General features: G+C 46.1%; 1 protein-coding gene across 1 annotated transcript; it reads left to right on the top strand.

Annotated features, from left to right (window-relative positions):
• Positions 1-8,696: 8,696 nt before the first annotated feature.
• LOC144708378 (Protein kinase superfamily protein) lies at positions 8,697-13,815 on the top strand. Its single transcript, XM_078581645.1, has 7 exons — positions 8,697-9,130; positions 9,774-10,001; positions 10,699-11,034; positions 11,342-11,897; positions 12,566-12,752; positions 12,847-13,213; positions 13,570-13,815. Exons 1-7 carry the CDS (start codon positions 8,807-8,809, stop codon positions 13,693-13,695), a joined length of 2,124 nt encoding a protein of 707 aa, XP_078437771.1. The 5' UTR covers positions 8,697-8,806; the 3' UTR covers positions 13,696-13,815.
• The last annotated feature ends 9,274 nt before the right edge of the window (positions 13,816-23,089 follow it).

Here is a 23,089-nt window from a genome sequence, read left to right as displayed (position 1 = left end):
TTCTTGAGTAAGAGATAAAGTCAAGTATTTACTGTTTAAATATTTTGGATTAAAGGAGGTCAGTTCCTCTCAACTAATCCTATTTTTCTTTCTCTCAAGTTGTAATTTATGTTTCTAGATGCATGTACCTTCATTTCATAAAAGTTTATATTAATAGAATGTCCTCACACGAGCAGGATGTCGAAATCATGTCTGTAGAGGATGAGTCCAATGATATTATTTCATAAAGAAAACAGAGAGAAACTCACATAATGCATGTCCTGCATTAAGGTACTTTACATCTGTGAGACGACAGAAGTTCAAGTGCAACATAAGCAGTGTCATTGTAGACTATAGTAGATATCACAACAGCACCCCTCTCAAGAGATGTCTAGAGAGGTTTCATTGTAAAGTGCATGTTAAGTTGAAGGGCAAGGGAAGACGAGAACCAGGAGATAGATTCATAGCTGATTATTTTGATGCATGAGGTAGTACGAGGCAATATTATATTGGTCGTATAATCGAGAATACAAAAGGACTAGTCCACTTCATCTGTCTTTTTGATTCGCCATGGGCAATGGGTAGAAAGAAGTACTCTGTAAGACTTCTCTATTACATTGCACAAGAAGAGATAGGTATCACATTAGTGCACGCTATCAAAGTAAAAGCACATGCAATGCTCAAGGATATGAAGAATAGCATACGTACAAAATTGGCCGACGTTGCCCATGTATCACTAACACTTAATTTGTGGACTCAAGAGAAAAACATTGCATTCTTAGGGGTGACTTTGCATTGGGTAGACATGGGAGTGGAAACTCTGTGTGTGCTTGGCATATGCCAATTGAAAGGCCCCGATAGTGGAGAAAATATAAGTGCAATCGTCCTCCACATTTTGGTTGAGTTTGAGTTGAAAACAAAGGTATGCATAACATTATGATGAATAATATGTTTCTTCTCTCCTCGTTTTTATCATTATGATGTAATTATGCAGGATGACTACGACTGACATCAACTAAGGATTGATAAAACAGACCACAAATCAACATGATCGATTTCGAACATTGAATTCTGGAGAAAATGATGATGGTGCTAACCCTTTCCTCAGTCGAGGGTGGGAGGACTATCTTACAACCACCACAATGGAAACAAAGCTTGAAATCCAATATCCCAAACGGTCAAATACGCGAAGTTGCAAACCTATTCAATTAACCTATTCTACTAAGTCTGACGGCAATGGAAAAACATGCGAGAAAGTACCGGATAAAATAATGCAGATCACCAAGGAGGTAAGGGGGGACCTTTATCACTGGCATAGCATGATAAGGCAATGCAGGAAGTTTTAGAGGTGTTTGGTGGCGAGAGTGGATAATGTGCACTCCAACAGGCCGGACGCAAATCCGATTACGCGGTCAGTGGGGGGTCAATGGGGGAGTCACCCCCTTGCGGGGTTCGGGGCAGGGCGGCAAAACCTAAATGGTAAACAGGGCACGCAGACGCAGGTTGAGGGGGTCTAAGGGTTGACCTTAGAGAGATTTTTCTCCGCCGATCGTGTTGTCATTGACTACAAGCAATCTAGGTCGATAGTAGAGAGCATCAAGCTACTCGTGACATTGGAGTGTTGGTGGCGAGCGGTGGATGACATCAACAATGATACCAACAAAGATAACGAAGACAGTGATGACGACCCACGAGTTGATTAGACTGACTCTCTTATTTGTTGCTTCAACATGTTGAAATATTTAAACAATGTTTTATGTATTGATGGGCGACATGCCATGACCAATCATATTTTTTCATGAAGATATATTTCCACATCCATTCCTATAATGTCTCAAATGTTTTTACTCATAGCAATTTTTTAAAAAAATTCATAAACCATGCTAAAAATTATTAACCTAATTGTTCTTAAATTTTAGATATAATGCCTATATGTTTGAATATGATGATGATCAATCTAACAGTCATTTTTGTGACTCGTAAATATTTTATAAAATACTCATGCCCAAATTAATCGAGTGTTCTTAAAATATTTAACATAATGCCCCTTAGTTTGTTTAACATTTAATTATTATCTATGTAGTGGTGGAATCCAACAACTAGGAATGTAATTGTGATGTTAAATAATGTCACTCTACTATTAAACATGCCCCCGAGTTTGGAGAATAGTTTGGAGAATACTTAGTGCTGAAAGCTAACAATTATAAATATATTCTATGACTCATAAATATTTTATAAATTGATCATCCCCACCTTCATCCTCGTGTTCTCAAAGTATTTATCATAATTAGCAAAAGTTTGACTAAAAACTTAATTATTATCTATGTAGTGGTGGGGTCCAATAATTATCAAGGAATTGGTGATGTGATGTTAAATAATGGCACTGCACTAGTAAACATGCCCCGAGTGTGGATAATACTATAATTATTATATGTGCAGTCATGAAATCCAATAATTAATAAATTCATTTCACTCCAATAGTTATTTTATGACCTTAATAAACTTTTTGCACTATAATGCTATTCTAGAAGTAAGAAATATTACTATAATGAGCCACCCGCAGTGCGAATATTTACACTGTGTAGTGCAAATTTTCGCACAAATTTGCACTAGGTATCAGACACTGTTTCATGTGAGAGCTGAAAAATTCACACATGTGAGTGAATTTTCGGACCGCACCGCACAAGCTTTTCATATTTTGAAATAAGATAACCACTTTTATTGGTTCTTGAATTAAAATTTTGTTATATCATTGATTTCCAATTAAAATTTTGTTTCGTGACATAAATTAAAAGTTATCTGTGTTAAGAATAATAATAATATCATTGAGATTGTTCTCATCACACTTGTTGTAGGTTCTTGAATTTTAATAGAGTGAGGGTCTAAATCCCAAAAAAAATGTTTTGTGTTCAAAGGCATATGTTTGTGGGGGAATACTGAACTTAACATCCTGCCTGTGATAATAAGTGCAGTAGCTCCCATCTTCTCATCTTTAGGTTTTGGCACGGTGGTTGGAGCTTCAATCTTAACACATCAAGACAATTCCAGGTGATAATGATTTGAGTTTGAGTTTTCAGGAGGAGAGAATGATTTCAGAGTTCAGCTACCCAAGTGATACACATGTTGATTTACCCCTCATTGATGAACTGTTTCATAAGGGAAATATCCTCAAGGTCTTCTCTGTGTAGTTCAAAGGAATTAAATCATTTTTTCTTATTTTTTAGATATTTTTAATCTTCAACCACATTTTAATTGTCCGGATGTTTATGATAATCCCTATTATTTTAACTCTATTTGTGAAACAGAAGTTATTTTTTCTACTTTAAACATATAATTAGTAATATATAGAGAAGCATAATGTGAGGACAACCACATTAGTTTAAACTCATTCATCTAATCCTTATCCTCATTTCAGGGATTATTTCTATGTTTTCCAATGACAATTTCAAGCATGTGTTATGTCTTCTATTAATAATCAAAAGCCAGTTGAAAGAGAGTTCTCTAAGTCAGGTGAATTTATAAGATCAATAGAATATTAAGTTATGAAAATGGCAAATGGGTATATTTCTATATATTTTTTAATAACGCATTACATAAACTATTCAATATACATTTCAAGATTGAAGCAATTTAAAATTATAACATGATGCGTACAAAGTTAAAAACAGTTTTTATTTTTTGTTAATAAATTAGCAAATTTAATCATATTTTAGTAATGAATGAAGGAGATTCAATTTCTTTTTTGAAATCATAACAATTTAGAAGTATAGTATGATGTGTGATTAGTTAAATCGCTCATTATATCTTCTATTAATGATTGAAAGATGGTTTTAAAAAACTGAAAATAAACATCAAACGGAAGTTTATGGTGAAGACTCCCAACAGTCCATTCGACATTCATCTCATCCATCAAATATAAATATTTAGAATACATGTTTAAATACTAGTGATCATTGTATTATGATATCATCATATAATGCTCTAGATCATTGTATGTAGTCATGGACTTCATTGTGAACTCAAATCTCCCACTTGGACTAAAGTAAAACCATGAACTTAAATATTTTATTCAATTAACTTAAATAAAACCATGGTGGTGTGATTGGTTTGACAACCACATTATACCCATCAATATCCCACTTGGACTAAAGTCAAATACCCTTATTCAACAATCCCATTGTTTCAGAGTGATGCTCAAAAACTTCGTGAGCCAAGGTCCTCATCAGTGGGTATGTTATGTTGACAGTTGATGGTAACTCTTTCCATCATAATATCTCATTGAGCCATGATCTCCCTGATCAAGAGTAATCACCACAGAATGTGATTTGAATTCTGATGAGACGTGACTATTTCACCTATGTTATTGCACCATTGTTGTCATGCAACAATGAACTAAGTTGGAAGATCCAAGGAAAACACCAATAATCGTGATGAGTTTGTTCACCTAGACTCCCTCCTTCATGGCTTCGTCTGCAGCAACATATTCAGCTTCTATTATCGACTCTAAGGGTATAATTCTACTTGGAACTCTTCTAAGATATCACACTTCTATTGAATTTGAGAAGAAATACAAATGTAGAATCACTATCTTATGGATACGGCTAGAAACTTGAGTCACTATAACTATGGAGCTTCAGCTCCTCTCCTTCATAAATAAATAAAAATCCCTTAGTCCTCCTCAAGGACGCTTTTCATTAATATCCAATGCTCCTCTCCTAGGCTGCTTGAAATATGATTATAACACTTACATAAATGCAACATCAGGCTTTGTGCACAGAATTGCATACATGATGGATCCAATAACCAAAGCATGTGGGACTTTCCCCATTATCACTCTATCTATAGGAGACTCAGGTGAGTACTCCTTAGATACTTTAACTCCGAGTCTCATCCGTATAAGACCTTTCATGGAGTTATCCATGCCAACCATTTTGGCAATTGTGTTTATGAACATGGATCTGGCAATCCTAGAAACCTTTTTGATCTACCTCTATAGATACATATTCCCAAAATTTTTCATGGAGAAGTTCTTGGGCAACCATGCCTTTACTAATGACAACATTCATATGCCACTCCCACTGGTTTTATTGCACACGCATGGTTCATCTTCATTCATAATGAAGTCCTAATATCTGATAATCTCATCAAATCTGAGATTCCAGCTCCTTGAAGCTTACATAAATGTATCTATGAAACTTGCACACCTTATCTGGAAATTCCTTGGATGCATATTCCTTGGGTTGTATCATGTCACATCCATTTGAAAAATTTCTTAGTTATGGTATGTAGCTATGGCGAGAAGGATTATAATTGACCTAATCATGGTAATTGATAAAAATGTTGTTTCATAGTCAACTCCTTTCCTTTGACGATAGTTTTTTGCAACTAATCTACACTGATCGTTTTCTTAAATATTCTCTTACACCCAATACGTACTATACCTTCGAGAGGGTCAACCAAGTACCATACATGATTTTGGTGCATGGAGTGAATTTCAAAAATCATTGCTTCTGGCCATTTCTAAGGCCAAAATATTGAACCACCTCATCATATGTCAGAGGATGATCATCCTAAAGATTTAGTATCTTGAATTCACTTCATGTAATATGTCCTATATAGTGGTCCTGTTGTCTCACTAATCTTCCTGACTTGTGTACTTAATTGAACATGTTAAGGAACTGAGCGCTCATCTGGTCATAGTCTTTATTTTATGATTTGGAATTTCTTCCCAAACTACTTTACTCCCACTATCTTCTCGTAGAAGATATTCATCCTCTAGGAAGATGACCCTTTTTGAAACAAAAAATGTTTGCTCCTTGGGGCATTAAAGTAGTATCCATCTGTTTCTTTTGGAAATCCCACAAAACTAAATACCTCAATCTTGCGTTCCAGCTTGCTTGGGTCGTGCCTCTTCACATGGACAGGACATCCCCATATTCAAGCATACATATGGTGTGAGAAGTTACTGAATTGCTAGGTAACATATTCAGTATAGGCGTCGTTGTTTCAAGCACATATCCTAGAGGAACACTAATAATTTTGAGAAGCACATGATTGATCTCACCATCTCCAAAAAGATTTGATTGCTCCTCTCTTGCATGTCATTCATTTGTAGTGTGTATGGTGGAGTCAGGATGCCATTTTCCTTCATATAGTTAGTAAATTTTGTACCCAAGTATTCTCCTCCTCATCTGATCTAAGAGTTTTGATACTGTTTCCAGATTATTTATCTACTTTTTTCATAAAGTCCTTGAATTTCTCAAATCATTTGAACTTATACTTCATGAACTATACCCATCCAGATCTGGAGAAATCAACAATGAAAGTAATGAAGTAATAAAAACTGCCTATTGCTTGGACAATCATAGGGCCACACACATTAGAATGTATTAGCTCCAAAATATTCTAGGCACATTCCCCATTCCCTGAGAATAGTGATTTGGGTAGTCTAGCCATAATGCAAGATTCATAAGTTGCGTAAGATTCAAAATCAAACGAACCAAAATATGCATCCTTCTGAAACTTACGTAATCTTCCATTTCCAATATGCCCAAGTCAACAGTACCATAAGTAGGTTGTGTTCACATATTGTTTACTCCTTTTAAGAGCATATGTGCCTAAGCCTATCCAAACAAAAAACATCAATGATGTTCTTAATTATGGTGGCAATGATGGCCATGTCCATCTTCCACAAGGGGTGTTATGGGTCTGAAAACAGATGAAGAGGGCTCATCATGACTCAGGTATTGACTTATACTTTTTTTGAATATTGTGGCTTGAACTCATCTCAAACACAAAGGATTGTTCAACCTGATGAGCTTTAGTCCCATGGGGGGAATATGACTTAGAGTATGTTGCGCCACTGCTCATTTTGGCGATCTTGTTCTTCATCGCTGTGTTGTTGAACAATGGCCTCATCTGAAGAGGCTTCTTTAGTCTACTATAGGGGATGGGGTGATACCATGGTTCGAAGTAGAGAACATACAAGAATCTGGATGGATAAAAAAGATTGGTAGCCTGAGAATGAGGGAGAGAACTAGAACAACACAACTGAAGAACAAAAGGCAATGTTATAGTTTAATGTTCCCAACTAAGGTTTTGGAAGCATGCATATTTTTTGGTTTGGACTTATGATTGTGTATGTAATATATTCATATATTTTCAAGTTAAAGTTTGATAGGAATTGACACCTGTGCAGCTTTTCCCCCATGTTGAGAAATGATGACACTTGCTTATGCGGCGATGACACCTTACCATCTCAGGATGACAATTGCTTAGGCGGAGATGTCACCTTACAAACAGGACGGTAATTTTATCCGTGGATGGAAAAAGCACCCAGTCCAGGAGTTTGGATGATTGACAGGACTGATAATTGTCTGCCATTTCCCAGACGAAATAACCATTCCGTCCGAGGTCTTGGATGGTGGACAGGAAGTTAGTCATGTATCCGTGTGAGAGCTCCCGCTGGAATTTGACATATGTTGTGCCACATATCAAATTCCAAGTGGCCTAATGCACTGCCTCGTCGCAGACATGGGACGGGACGTGGACAAAAATATTTGGAAGATTGTCCAGAACTCCATGGGGGACGATCCCGACAAACTTCTAAAAATTGGGACGTAGTACCGGATGAAGATACCTGTATAGTGCAGGGACGCGAACAAGACGGTTTTTTGTCCCAGGATGGTAAAATCGTCCTGTCCGCGAGGTTGGAGGAAAATCGAGATGGTTTTTTCATCCCATGACCTCAGAACGGGACGGTTTTCGTACACTTGGACGAAACAACCCTCCCGTCCGGAGGTCTCAGATGAAAAAACCGCCGCGTCTACGTCCGTGCACTGATTCCAGACGTCGGATGGGACAATCTTCATCCTGTCTCGTCCATTGTCCACATCCCGGACAATCCAAAACTAGAGAGTGCAGGGACGCGAACGGGACGTTTTTTTTCATCCCAAGACGAAAAAACCATTCCGTCCATGAGGTTGGACGAAAAACCCTCCCGTCCGGAGGTCTCAGATGAAAAAACCGTCCCGTCTGCGTCCCTGCACTGATATCGGACGTCGGACGGGACTATCTTCATCCCGTCCTGTCCATCATCCACGATCTGGATGATCCAGAACTAGAGAGTGCATGGACGCAGACGGGATAGTTTTTTCATCTCAGGACGAACAAAGCGTCCCGTCAGTGAGGTTAGAGGAAAATCGGGATGGAAATTTGTCCCGAGACCTCCAGATGGGACGGTTTTCGTCCACTCGGATGAAAAAACCGTCCTGTCCACGTCCCTGCACTGATTCTGGACGTCAGACGGGGCTATCTTCATCCTATCCCATCCATCGTCAACGTCCTGGACGATCAAAACTAGAGAGTACAGGGACGCGGACAGGACGGTATCTTCGTCGCAGGACGAAAAAATCGTCCCGTCCGCGAGGTTGGACGAAAATCAAGACTGGAAATTCATCCTGAGACCTTCAGCCGGGATGGTTTTCGTCCACTCGGACAAAAAAACCGACCTGTCCAGAGATCTCGGACAAAAAAACCGTCCCGTCCGCGTCCCTGCACCGATTCGAAACGTCCGAGATGATCCGGAACTATAGATACGGGGAAATTTATATACCGGAACTATAGATATGCACAAGAAAAATTCCAAGATCTTTTATTTAATTCCTGTTGATTTCTTCTCCTGTTTTCGTGGCGAGGACGCTGGCGTCGTGGCCCAGGCCGGCCCACGACCACAAGCAGAGAACCCGCCTTCGAGCTCAAGATTTTCCATTTCCATCTTCCCCTTCTACTGCAATTCCTTCCTTCCTTCTTCTTCCTCGCTCCAGCAATGGCCTCGTTAATGGCGGCCACACCCCCGGCCGCCGCCTTCAGACCCCTGCGCCGGCCCAGACCCGCCCAGCTCCGCGCCTCGCCCTGGCGGGCCGCGCTGGCCGAGGCCCCGCCGGTCGCCGCCGGGCCGGACGGCGCGCCGGGAGACCGTTATGGCGCGGAGCTGGCTCAGCGGGGCGCCGGCGCGGCCTCCTTCGCCCCCGTACTCCGCGACCGCACCGACGATATGCAGGCCGAGACCCGAGCCATGGCCCGCGCCGTCGGCGCCACCGTCTACAGCCCTCAGCTGCTCGCCGATAAGTACGGCTCCCGCCCCGCCAAGGTGAGGATCTCGATCTGTTCATCGCGTTTCTCTCTCGATTCTTTGACTCCCAATGCATAAAAAAGTGTATCGTGCGCGAATCTAAAGGGGGTTCGCGTTATCCGGATCGGAGAGAAAAGGGGATTCTAGTTGTAAGATGTGTAATTCAACCGTTGCTGGAATTGGGATCTCGTTTAAAGATAAGGCTAGCTAATGGCTGGGGTTTGGAATTGTTTGATCGTCTTTCTCTGAGGAAGAAACGAAATATAATCAACTTGAATTCGTGACTGATATTCGAAATCTTAGGGAAAGACTTGATTCGTTATCTCATGCCTGCTTTTCGTGAAAGAAGACCAATGGAAGGGCAGGGTTTCTTCGAACAACATTGAGCTGAGGCAACTATTCAATCAAATGATATTCAGCATGTTTTCCCTCTCTTTCAAATTTGTCGAATTTGTCTGGGTTTTGTGGAATTTGTCTTGGTTTTGTCGAATTTCTCTCGATTCTTTCTCGAATTTGTCTGGGTTTCGTCGAATTTTACTGGGTTTTGTCTAATTTGTCTGGGTTTTGTGGAATTTTTCTGGGTTTTTTTGAATTTGTCTCGATTCTTTGTCGAATTTGTCTCGATTCTTTGTCGAATTTGTCTGGGTTTTGTCGAATTCAGGTGGCACAGAGGGCGGTGGAGGTGTTGACGGCGCTGGGGGCGTTCGCGGCGAAGCTGTTCTTGGACGACCGCAGCGGGCAGCTGGAGCAGAGGAAGCGGCAGAGGGCGGCGGAGCTGAGAGGGATCTTCACGAGCTTGGGGCCTACCTTTGTCAAGATCGGCCAGGGGCTCTCCACCAGGCCGGACATCTGCCCGCCTGAGTACCTCGAGGAGCTCTCCGAGTTGCAGGTACTTTCATAGTCATTCTCTGATCTGGCTGAAATTGCGATCAAGAAGATATTGGGGAAGTCTGCCGCGATGGCATTTCAATGATTCTTTGATGCAAAGTCAGAATAAATCTCGCGGGCTTCCATGGAGTTGTCTTGCTCTTGACAAATCCATGGCTTTCTTTATCTGGCGGAAATCGCTTTGAATGAGATTTTGTGAAGAGTTTCCGCGATCCATCTGCCGCATCTCATTGATTTTCTCTCAAGCAAAATCTGAGTAAATCTGGCTAACATCGGTGTGTTGTTTTGATCTAGATGAAGCTATAGCTTTATCTGGCTGAATTCGTGTTGATTCGATTTTGGGAAGAACTGGGGCAATCCTTCCGCCACATTTCAATGATTCTTTGTTGCACAAACGGTAATTCTGGCACAGCTCGATGGTGCAGGCTTGGTCTAGACTGATTTTGGGCTGTCTGGCTGAAATCGCGTTGAGGAAGATTCTATAAATCATATGAAACTATCATGGTGGAGTATAGTTTAGCCATGCACTATCTTCACGTAAAAAAGTAATTGATGCGTTATATCTTCGTGCAATTTGTTCTTAATGCAGTCTCCCTTTCAATTTCCACCAGGAAAATTTTCTTACCATTTCGTTAACTTTCTCTGAATTTTCCCACAAGGTGTGCTTACAAGCGCTATCTGTGATTTGATTTGAGCAGGATGCGCTTCCAACATTTTCAAATGTGGAGGCTTTTTCCTGCATAGAGAGGGAGCTGGGTTTGCCTCTTGACGCCATCTTCTCATCAATCTCGCCGTCTCCAATTGCTGCTGCCAGCCTGGGACAAGTATACAAGGCGCAGCTTAAGAGCACCGGGCAGATAGTCGCAGTAAAGGTGCAGCGACCCGGCATTGAAGCAGCCATCGGCCTGGACTTTTTCCTGCTAAGAGGCCTTGGCCAACTTATAAATAAGTATGTCGACATCATAACAAGTGATGTGGTTGCTCTCATTGATGAGTTTGCAAGAAGAGTCTACCAAGAACTCAACTACGTTCAGGTATGCGTTACAAGTTACAAAATTTTCATTGGCATCGTCATCCCTACATTTTTTTTAAAAAAAAATCATCATCCCTACATGGCAATGGATGACAATGACGTATGGCAAATCATCATTGTTCTCTTGTCGCTCTACTTTTTTTTCTCTTCCAAATGATTAGTCGTCATCTTCCTCATCACTAGTCCATGGATAGGATGATGACGATGATGATGAAGATGCAGAAATTTTCATCAAATATTGTGCTTGAGTTATGATTATCATATTTTCTCAGAGTATTTTCTTCAAAATTTGATGAAAATTTATGCAGGAAGGAAAAAATGCAAGAAAATTTAAAAAATTATATGCTGACAAAGAAGATGTGTTAGTCCCCGACATATTTTGGGATTACACCAGTGCAAAAGTATTGACAATGGAGTGGGTAGACGGGGTCAAGTTAAATGAGCAAGAAGCAATAGAAAAGCAAGGTCTGAAGCTCTTGGACCTGGTAAACACGGGAATTCAGTGCAGTCTGAGGCAACTTCTTGAGTACGGATATTTCCATGCTGACCCTCATCCGGGGAATTTGCTTGCAACACCAGAAGGGAAACTGGCGTTCCTTGACTTCGGAATGATGAGCGAGACTCCAGAGGAAGCTAGGCTAGCAATCATAGGCCACGTGGTTCACATGGTTAATAGAGATTACGAAGCCATGGCTCAGGATTATTATGCGTTGAATTTCCTGAGCCCTGATATTGATGTTTCTCCAATTGTGCCTGCATTGAGAAACTTCTTTGATGATGCTCTGAATTCAACAGTCAGCGAACTGAATTTTAAGACTATTGTCGATGGATTGGGCAATGTCTTGTACCAATTTCCATTCAATGGTGAGTTTCGCCCATTTGTGATGCCTTTTTGATAATAAGGTTACCAAAAAATAAATTCTGCCATCATTTTTTTTCTTTAGATTTTAGTGTAAACTTCTATCTGTGAAAAAGAAGATGCTTTAGCTCACTTCCTTTAGCTGTGAAAGTACCCATCATTTCAAGAAAGTTCCTCCTATAGTGTGTACACATGCGTTTGCCTCATTCTTCTTTGTACCATAAGAATCCAGGTTGCGTTCTGCTGAGATTGGAGAATCAGGTATCTGGTATTCTGGGAAAATTTTAAAAACCTTCTTTTGTCCTGTGTTTAGAAGAATCGATGGCAAAATACCTAGCTTAATGTTAAAGTGAGAGAGTGAACTAGAAAAATGGACCGTCTTAACTATCTCCTCCAAAAGGCCCAGAATTTTCGCAATATGAATAGAATACGATGCATCAATAAGCAGAAGTATCTAGGATTAAAGTGAATTGTCTTGAATAAACATAATTGCCTTCAGAAGAGGGGTACCACTGCATAGCCTTAGTCCTTTGGGGGTATGAAACTCTATTTTGTCATTTTTTGAATAGTGCTGGAGTTTATTCTACTTTTTCTGACCTTTCTTCTTGTGAAGATATGGAGTACTTTTATGCTTGGGTACCTAACTTTTGGTGTAATTTCATGACGTGTACAGTTCCGGCATATTATGCTCTAATTCTTAGGTCGCTGACTGTTCTGGAAGGATTAGCTCTTTATGCGGATCCAAATTTCAAAGTACTTGCGGCTTCGTATCCATATTTTGCCAAAAGACTTCTCACGGATCCAAATCCGTATCTAAGAGATGCCCTCATTGAACTGATTTTCAAAGATGGGAGATTCAGGTGAGTTTAGCTCCTGTGGAATTAGGAAGTTTGATGATGTCGCTGCATAATTAAGTCATAACTTGACTAGTAGTATGTTATTCATTTTTTGTAGGTGGAATAGACTCGAGAATCTTCTAGTTCAAGGCCGCAAGGATAGAGATTTCACCTCGAAAGATGCCTTGCAACCTGTTCTTAAGCTGTTATTAGATCCTGAAGGGGAGGAACTTCGTTCATTAGTCGTCAGAGAGGCTGTTTATGTAACAGAAGCTGTTGTCATTGGCTCTGCAATCGATACTTATAATGCTCTTCCTGAATTCATGCGGTCATTTGCTCCTAATGGAGGTTCTTTGGGCCCTCTCAAGTTGAAAGACGGCGAACAAGATCAAATGCTGGAACTGCGAGACCGAGTTTTCAGAATATGGGGTCTCCTAAGATCTTCACAAAATTTCGATCCAAGCATTCTTCTGCCTATTGTACAGGTATTCATTCTTTGTCCTCCGTTTAGTATACTTGCATTAAGAACATATCCATCCGGTACCCCGAAAAATTTTCAAAAAAGAAGCCATGTATCTAGAAAAGAATCCGATGTCGGTGGCCTTGTACAATGATGACTAACACCAAACAAACCCCATCGCTAGTATCATAGACTTAACCTTTTTGAGATTAACATTTTAGGGTTTCCATCCCCTCCCTTTCCTGAACTTAGGGTCTATCTTTTTTTTGCTCCCAGCTCACCTATGTAATGCTCTTTCAGCCGACTAAGCTACTGCCACCTAGAAATAGCTAGATACTTGGATAAATTTCCTGGTTGACAGTGCCCATATGGTGGTGACAGGTTCTACAGGAGCCGCGAGGTCGCAATCTTGGTGGCCAGGTTGTTGGAGGAATATCGCAGCGTCTTGCTGCTCGCCTTTTGCAACAAGTTCTCATGTCTCCTGTCACTGTCAATGGAACTCCATGAAAGTAGAAGCTTACTCGAGTAAAAAGTGTACACACATTCCTTTGAAAAAGAATTACATACATGAGTTACAATTTGTATATACACTCCGATTCCAGCAAGCTCTAATTGTTTCATGTCCTAGATAGATGTACCAACATTAACCTATCCTCTGGCTTTGACTGTTGAGTCCGAGAAAATGATGTGAGGCCTTTGAAAATTCTTTGGAAGATGGTAAAATATGCCATGGTAAGGGCAATTCTTGGCTCGGTTGACTTGTTCTTGTCCCTTAGCTTTCAATTGTATCGTCTTGGTTTTGTCCGTCAAGTGGCACTTTTCTTTTAGAACCTTCTTGTTAGTGAGAGGACTCTCCTATTGGGTCATGTTCTATAAACCCACTAGGCTCCCTCACTTATCACTAACTCATATTCTCTCCTCTCTCTCTCCTAGGGTATATATACCCCTCCTCATGTACATTCTAGTTAAGGATTTCATTTCCTCTCCTTCCTCCAAGCCCTAGCATGGAGTTCAACATGGTATCAGAGCCAAGCTCTTGATCCCCATCTCTAGCCCTAAGCCTGTGTGCGGGCTTCTTCTTCTTCCTCTTCTTCTTCTTCTTCTTCTTCTTCACCATCACCCTCTCAATCTTCTCCTTGCTCGCAGAAAGCGCCGCCGCCAAGCAGCCGCCCGCCGCCCGCGCCGCGAGCAGCGCCGGAGCGCCGCCCGCCGCAGCGCCGCCCGCAGCAGCCGCCGCGAGCAGCCGCAAGCAGCCGCCCGCAGCCGCGCCGCGAGCAGCGCCGACGGGACCGCCGCCGCGAGCAGCGCCGCACGAGGCGCCGCCCGCAAGCCGCCGCAGCAGCCGCCGCGAGCAGCCGCCCGCAGCAGCCGCCGCGCAGCGCCGCGAGCAGCGCCCGCGAGCAGCGCCGCGACGGAGCGCCGCCCGCAAGCCGCCCGCAGCAGCCGCCGCGAGCAGCCGCCCGCAGCAGCCGCCCGCAGCAGCCGCCCGCGAGCAGCGCCGCGACGGACGCCGCCCGCAAGCCGCCGCCGCAGTAGCCGCCCGCGAGCAGCGCGCGAGCAGCGCAGCCGCCCGCAAGCAGCCGCCCGCGAGCACCGCCCGCGAGCAGCGCCCGCACGGACCGCTCGCCCGTCTGCACGAACTGTCTCCCGTCTTCGGACCGTGTTCGGTTCTTCGTTCGCTGCCGCTGCTGCTGTTTGCCGTCATGTCGACTACCTCCAGCATGGGCAGTGATCCGTCTGCATCCACCGCCCGACGTCAACCCAAGCAGATTTCACCGCGCTGACTTTGCGGGAACTCCCGTCGCAAAATCGGTGCTCCTCTCCCTCCGGCTCCGGATAACTGCCGTCTCAGTGCTCCGAACTTGATGTCGTGGCTGAAGTTCGTCGAGTACACTCTGCGCGGCCGTCTGCTCCAGAAACATCTCACCTGCCAGCCCCTTCCTGTCACGGACCCGCATTTCCCGGCCTGGAGTGCCGAGCAGTACTTCGTCCACTCCTGGCTCTTGACTCACACTCTCTCGGGAGGTCTATGACAAGTTCCTCCACCTGACGACTCCGCGGGAGATCTGGGAGCACGCTGCCGCTCTGCGGGCATGATGCTGATGACTGGAAGATCTTTACTTTGGCCGAGCGGGCGAGTGTACTCCGACATGGCACCATGTCCATTATGGACTATAGCCTTGCCCACCAAGCCCGTGGGCGCGAGGTGGACTATTACATGCCGGTGGGGATCCGAATTGCGTCGACCGCCGCCATGCTCTCAAGCTCCGCTACATGTCATTTCTCGACAAGCTGAATCCGGAATATGCGGATGTCAGGCGTCGGGCTCTTCACTCCAGACTCCTCTTCCGGACTTGATGGTCTGGTTAAGGAGTTGACGGAGGTTGAAAGCAGCCTTCGCCGCCAACGTCCCGCTGCTGGACCTGCCTGCCGAGTCCCCGGCGAGAGTGCTGCCCTCCTGTCCCGCCCTACGGAGCAACCTCCCTTGCTGCCCAAGCCTTCTTCGGGCTCGGGCACCGGTGGTTTGCTCCTCTGCGTAAGCCGAATCATCTTGAGGCCCGGTGCATCAAGAAATTTTTGGACAGTACCGGGATCCGGAGGTCGCCCCTCTGCGTCATCAGCTCCTGCCTCGCCGTCTCGCCGGTCCCGCAGCCAGAGCCCATCTTGCCCAGGCACCGCCCGCCGCCTCTAGCTCCAGCCATCCAGCCATGACTAATGACCAGCTGACTGCCGAACTTGTCCGTCTCAGCTCCCAGCTGGCTGCCCTGCAGACCGGGTCTTCTTCGCAGCCTACCGTGGCTCACTTCAGTGATTTCGTGCGTTCTTCCTTCCCAAGTCAGATCAGTGGTATTGTGGACACTCGCCCTCCAAGCTCCTTCGCTTCGGATACCACCTGGGTGCTTGATACTGGGGCCACAGAGCATATGACCCGTTCAACCACCGGTTTCTGTCCTACGGCGCACCTTGGTGGTCGAGCTGTCCACACGGCGGGTGGGGACGACTGGCGTGACTGGTATCGGGTCGATCCATGTGGATGGCCTTGGTATCATTCACAACGCCCTTCATGTTCCGTCCCTTCAGACCTTACTTATGTCACCGCAGCGACTCGTCCGATGCGGTCCATTGCTCGTTCCACATTCAGTCTGATGGGATCTTTTGACTGACAAGGTGGGGAAGACTTTGCGAATTAGGCGCTCGGATGGCCTACTGCTGTTGGACGAGAGGGCGGTCGGGAACCCGTGCAGCGGTGCTTGTTGACGATCGAGGACCAGCGCCGGCAGCGGCTTCTACTCACTCACCAGCGGCTCGGGCATCCGTCTTTCCATGTTTTGAAAAGACTTTTCCGACATTGTGTACTGGCTTGGACCTCTCTTCTGTTGTTTGTGATGCATGCAAACTGGCGAAGCATCGCGGCCTCCTTCCTCCGTCGACTTCTCACAGTGATGTTCCTTATATCGCATTCATAGCGATGTATGGGGTCGTCGCGACAGGCCAGCCTGAAGGGACACCGGTGGTTCTTGATCTTTGTTGATGAGGCCACCGTTACACGTGGACCTACTTGTTGCCGCCCAAGAGCGCCGTCTCTCGACTGTTCAAGCCTTCTGCACCATGCTTCAGACTCAGTTTGGCGGACTATTCAGCGGTTCCGGTCCGACAATGCGCGGGACTACGCCAACCAGGAGTTGACCTCGTATTTCACCGCACATGGGATTCTCCACGAGGCGTCTTGCGTGGCGGCGCCGAGCAGAATGGCCTTGCCGGCGGCGTATTGGGTATGTCACGCCGACCGCCCGCACTCTCCTGCTGGACTACCACGCCCGTGGACTTATTGGGGGAAGCCGTTCGACGAGTACTCATCTCATCAACCGGCTGCCCACCCGACCCTCCAGTTCAGCCCTCCGCTTGACCGGTTGTCGGCTGCCTTTCCCGCCCGCGCAGCTCCGCACTCACCTTCTTCCCCGCGTCTTTGGCTGCACGGCATATGTTCGCGACACGACGCCCTCCTGTCGGCTGGATGCCCGGCGCTCAAATGCGTCTTTGTTGGCTACTCTTCGCTTCAGAAAGGGTATAAATGCTTTCATCCCTCTTCTCGTGGTTTTTCGTCTCCGCCAATGTCACCTTCTCTGAATTTCAACCCTTCTTCTCTCCCACATCTCCTCCGGCCCTCCTTGGAGCCGGATCTGGTTCTGGAGCCCGCTGCTCCTTTCCTCCCACCGTCGTCTCTCCTCCCACAGTCGTTCCCATCCTCCTCTTCTTCTCCTCCACTGGTCGGCCTTCCTTCCTCACCCATTGCGCCTACTCCATTATCTTCCTCCTCGAATCCTCGCCTCCTGCTTCCGCTCCTCCCCGTCTGCTGAGTCCGCGCCTTCCTCTCTTCCGCCAGCCATTTCCGAGTCGTCTTCTTCTCCTGCTGACGATGACTCTGATTTGCCTATCGCTGCGTAAAGGGTCCGCCAGTGCACCCGCACTCCCCTTTACCCCCTCTCTCACTATCGCTCCTTCGCCAGGTTGAGTACTCCCTACCGCCTGTTTTTGACCCGCATCGACTCTGTCTCGCTCCACGCCGCTTAACCGATGCTATCGCTTGTCCTCATTGGAAAGCGGCGATGGATGAGGAGATGCGCGCTTGCTCAAAACCACACGTGGGATGTGGTTCCTCTCCCACCCGGGAAGACGACCGTCTCTTGCAAGTGGGTTCACACCCAAGCACAACGCAGATGGCTCCTGAACGCCGCAAATCGCGGCTCGCCGCTCGTGGCTTCACTCAGTCCCACGGCGCCGACTACTTGAGACGTTTTCTCCGGTCGCGAAGATGGACACCGCCCGCCTCCTCCTGGCGCTGGCCGCTCATCATGAGTGGTTGATTCGCCAGTTCGACGTTAAGAATGCCTTCCTTCATGGCGATCTTACCGAGAGGAGGTCTACATGCATCATCCTCCGGCTACCCTCTCGGGCCTCCGGGACCGTCTGCCGACCGCGGAAGTCCTTGTATGGACTGAAGCAGTCACCGCGATGTGGTTCGCCGCTTCAGCTCCGTCATGCGCGCGAAGGGTACACCCAGAGCAATGGGAAGCCACTCTTCTTCCGTCACGGCCCGGCCGGGTCGCTATCCTGGTCGTTTATGTGGACGACATCCTGATCACCGGGTCGGACACTGCCGGCTTCACGCCTCAGCCGCTCCCTTGCCCGCGAAGTTCGAGATCAAGGCCCTTGGTCAGCTCGGTACTTCTTGGGGCTCGAGGTGGCCTACTCGGCTCGTGGTATCTTCATCAGCCAGCAGAAATATACGGTGGACCTGCTGACTTTGACGGTATGACCGACTGTGCTCTGTGAAGACCCCATCGACCCCAACGTCAAGTTGGGCGCCGGGGTGACTCTCCGCCGGTCAGCACCCATCAATATCAGCAGTTGGTGGGGAAACTTCTATCTGACCCACACGCGTCCCGACATCAGCTATGCAGTTAGCCTTCTCAGTCAGTTCATGCATGCTCCGCATGAGATTCATCGTCAGGCCGCTCACCGGGTGCTCGCGTACCTGAAGGGCTGTCCCGGGAAGGGTTTACTCTTCCCCCGGAGCTCAGAGCCGACTGTAAAGGTATATACAGACGCTGACTATGCAGGCTCGACTGTGGACTACCGGTCTACCACCGGTCTTTGCATCTTTGCCTTCGGGGGCCTTGTGAGCTGGAAAAGCAGCAAGCAGGATCGTGTCTCCCGTTCGAGTGCAGAGGCGGAATACCGGGCACTTGCGGATGGGGCCTCTGAGGCTCAGTGGATTCACGGGGTGCTCCGCGAACTTCGCGTCGAGTACACCCGTCCGATCCACTTTTATTGTGACAACAAATCGGCTATTGCCTTGGCTCAAAATCCGGGCCAGACGGGTCGCATCAAGCATGGAGATCAACCGCTACTTCTTCAAGGAGCGGATGGACGAGGGCTTGTTCGACTTGTCTTTCGTGCCGTCATCCGACCAGGCGGCCGATGTTCTCACGAAGGGATTATCAAATCCTCTCCTTGTTCGTGCTACCTCCAAGCTTGGCATGGATGACATCCATACCTCGCTTGCGGGGGGCTGTTAGTGAGAGGACTCTCCTATTGGGTCATGTTCTATAAACCCACTAGGCTCCCTCACTTATCACTAACTCATATTCTCTCCTCTCTCTCTCCTAGGGTATATATACCCCTCCTCATGTACATTCTAGTTAAGGATTTCATTTCCTCTCCTTCCTCCAAGCCCTAGCATGGAGTTCAACACTTCTCTTCACTCTGGACAAGAGCGCTATTAGACTGGGGGGGGGGGGGGGCGCAGGGGGCAGGGTCTTTGTGATCGATCAGCTACCAGTATGACCGAAGACTTTCTATCATCATTTTCCCGAGTTGCAGAGGACAATCCGAACTGAGGCAATCTTTTCAACTGCAGTGGGTCAGTTGACCATGTCAGCAGCATTGAGTTGATGGTGGTCTGCCCTCTGGATCAGCCTAGTGGAGGGCGGATGGAGACGGCTACAAAGGGTTGACAGGGGCAGGTTTAGTGGCAGTGCAGAAGCAAATGAAGTACGTAAAAAGGCATCTTATTTGGGGACTGATGGCAAGGATAAATGGGGGAAGATGACAGACGTTGTGCAGACAGCCCATTGGCAGATTGCCAGCATCCATGGCCTCATCAACAGAAGGCAGCATCCATCAGAGGTGGTGGGGAAGGCTGTGACAGCGGATGCCAATATAAGTATAATAGGAGAGAAATTGGAGGGAGACAACATCCACTCCCGGGATGGAGGCAGTAATGGTGGTCCGTCCCATGGCCCGTTTCACCGGTAAGGGACAAGTCCATTCTTATTTGATAGGCTTGGGGGGTTGCATTAGGCTGTGAAAGCAAGTGGAATGTTGTGCTTGTCAGACAGCATCATGCAGGGAGATTTTCGGAGAAAGGAAAATGGGTTCCCTACAGGTGGCAGGGGCGAATCTCCTGTGAACGCTGAATCAGTTAATTGTCTAGTATTCTTCAAGCGCAAAGCACATAGGACCGTGGGCCAAGATGCTAAAGAAGGCTAGTTGAAAGATGGACCAAATTGAGATAAAACACTATGGGTCAGGACGAGGGAAGGTCCCAAGGGAGCATCATAGCATGGAGCGCATTTATTTTTGATTTACAGAGAGACATTGATTTGCCAACAGTGCAGAGGCTCAGGTCACGGTTAATGTGACTGCCCACGGGGGAGGGGTAGAGGCAAGATGGGATGTGTGTAAGAGGGTGAAGCATAGGAAGAGATCCAAGGGTGGAAGAGAGCCTGAAAATAGTGGGGATGGCTGAGCCATGCATTATTCTTTTGTGGAAATGTTTGGCGGCGGACATGGTTGGGGGCTCCCCGGTACTTGAGGAGGTCTACTGCGAGCTATGGAAGGAATTTCTGGCATCGGCCCGGACGGAATTATGGCGGCTAGATGCATGTTTCTTCTTCACATGAGGAGCATCCATTGCGGCCTATGCTACGGTGTGTGGCTTGATAAAGAGGGTCAACAGGTGCATGACAGTAGGATGGCGTCGGGTTCTCCTGAAGGATCTAACTGAGGGGGAGAGCCAGTGACAGTTTTTCTAGAACATGTTAATTGATGGAGGCTATGGTCAGACCCTTTAGGACCTTTAGGCGTCATCCTGCCAGGTGTGGCATCAAGGGACCTGAACATGGTGATACTAGATGTGGAGATGATTAAAGGATAGCAAATGATAGTGATTGTTTGGATTTAAGGCTTTGAGGGTACCTTCTGGGTATCGCTGAGACTATGGCTCCCTTTGCTAGCACCAGGTTCATCCGCAAAGATCAAGGGTATGCAGGTGAGGACTAGTAGGGATCACTAAATTTGGAGCAGCAACACCCTCAGATTCCTCTATAGCAAGTAGAAGGGGGCTGCCAATGAGGGCATCCTCAGATTCATCATGAATCCATAGACAGAGGGCCTCCAATGCTCGATCAGGCTGAAACAGATTAAGGGTCACTGGGAGAGGGTGATACCACAACCCCTGACTGCAGATGCCAGTGATGATAAATGCCAGTGAAGACAGCAGAATAAATGGAGCCAGATGTGCAACGCAGTCACCATGGACACCAGAGGACAATAATCACCGAATGCTGGAGATGGAGGTCCAGGCCGAGCTTGGGACCCTGGTCTCTACATGCAAGGAGACGAGCAGAGGTGAAGGGGAACATACAGGAGAGGGTGCAGCCTCGTCAGAGGTCTAGGGCATATAGATGGGATAGTCTACATTACAAGGACCTCGTATACAGATGGGAAACATTGGCATCGAGCGATGAGGCAGGAAGAAGGTCGCAGGTGGTGGCCAGTAAGAACATCAGATTGCAGATATTGGAGGCGGAGCAAGCCGGGAAAACTGCTGCACCAAGACACGATGCAAAGGGAAAATCCACATGGTTGGGAGAAGGTACAATAAAAGAGCTCCCTCGCGGCAGAGAGGACGAGGATGCAGAGAATTGTCCTCTCACAAACAGAAGGGCATATACAATGGCCGTGGCAGTGAACCTGTAAGGGTGCATATGCAGGGAGGGGAGCCATCAGCTTAGATATAAAATATCTCATAAAACATGCACAGACTCTGATCAACAGTGGCACGGTGTGGTGGTAAGATATCTGCATGAGTGGTTTGCCATGGTGGCCTTCTTGCAAGAGGCAATGCTGCAAAGCTGTGAGGTGAAAGATCGAAATTCGTTGGGCGGGGCTTCCTGGATGGTTTTCTGGCAATGAGTGTGGTTGCTTGATCCTGTGGCTTGGTGGCTTGGAACAAGATGGCATTATCCAAAGAGGGATTTTGGACAGGGCAATTCATGATAGAGAAGAGAGATAGATTTAACTAGGCTGTGTCATCAGTCTATGGGCCAGTTAATGTTATTGTATGAGACACCCAGTGGGAGGAGTTGATTGGAGTGATCTCTTCCCTCACAGGCTTCCGTTGATGCTTGGAGGGACTTCAATGTAATGCTAGAGATGGGGGATAGACATTGTGGAACTGCCTGATGGGACCCGAGTTTAACTGCCTTTTGGTCCATATCAGGAGTAGGGTTACAGGAATGGGGCCTACAAGCTGTTACACTTGGACAAGCATCAGGGTGATCCTCGCTTTCTTTCTTGGATAGGTTCCTATTTTATGGACACCTTGGAAGAATTTTGGCATGGCAAAAATGGACTTGAATGAATCAATTAATTTTTTTTTGAAGATCACCTGAGATCGGTGATACTCCGTTTATGATTAATTCGTTTTTTTGAAGATTCTTTATGATTAATTAGTAGAAAAGTTATAAATATCTACTTGTCAATTAATCACTCCTATTCTGTGCTAATGTGCCAAGGGCCCACTAGTGTTGGTGATTTTTGGCCTATCTTGCTATGAGATTCAGTTTATCTCATATTCATAAAGTTCTTGGCAACTGAAGCTTCACCTTCTTCTCTGCTGGATTTGACATTAGAACCATGTGATTTTTTCTGATTTGTTTGCTTCAAAAATCTTTTTGGTGGTCAATCATTTGCTATTTTCTCTGTTCCTTGAGGTCTAACTGTAAATTCTTGAGAGAGATGAGGAAATGATGAGAAGAAGAGGAGAGGAACACCAGAAAATAGGGCACAAAAAGGTTGGAATATCCATTACTAATCCTTTGCCCTTTTTATACAAATATGCACTGAGGAGAGAGAGAAAAACAGTCCCTCCAATGGTCATATTTTTGAAAAATATGACCGTTGGGACCTATCACATCCAGCTGCCCTTTTTTGCAACTGGATGTCCAACGACTAGTTTTCCAGCCGTTGGAGTCTGGGCCTGATGTAAATCAGGCCCAGTATATATTAGGTCCTTAGTGGACCTAATACATGGCCCTAATGGGCCCCTCACTAT

The sequence above is a fragment of the Wolffia australiana genome, chromosome 10 (assembly GCF_029677425.1).
Source record: "Wolffia australiana isolate 7733 chromosome 10, ASM2967742v1".
Taxonomy (NCBI): domain Eukaryota; kingdom Viridiplantae; phylum Streptophyta; class Magnoliopsida; order Alismatales; family Araceae; genus Wolffia; species Wolffia australiana.
This window is presented reverse-complemented; position numbering and strand designations above follow the sequence as displayed.

Bases quoted from the DNA above. Each gene is read 5' to 3' on its own strand.
- LOC144708378 (XM_078581645.1), top strand. From the start codon at position 8,807: ATGGCCTCGTTAATGGCGGCCACACCCCCGGCCGCCGCCTTCAGACCC. The intron at 11,898-12,565 runs GTGAGTTTCGCC...TGACGTGTACAG, and splicing joins GTACCAATTTCCATTCAATG to TTCCGGCATATTATGCTCTA. The intron at 12,753-12,846 runs GTGAGTTTAGCT...CATTTTTTGTAG, and splicing joins TTCAAAGATGGGAGATTCAG to GTGGAATAGACTCGAGAATC.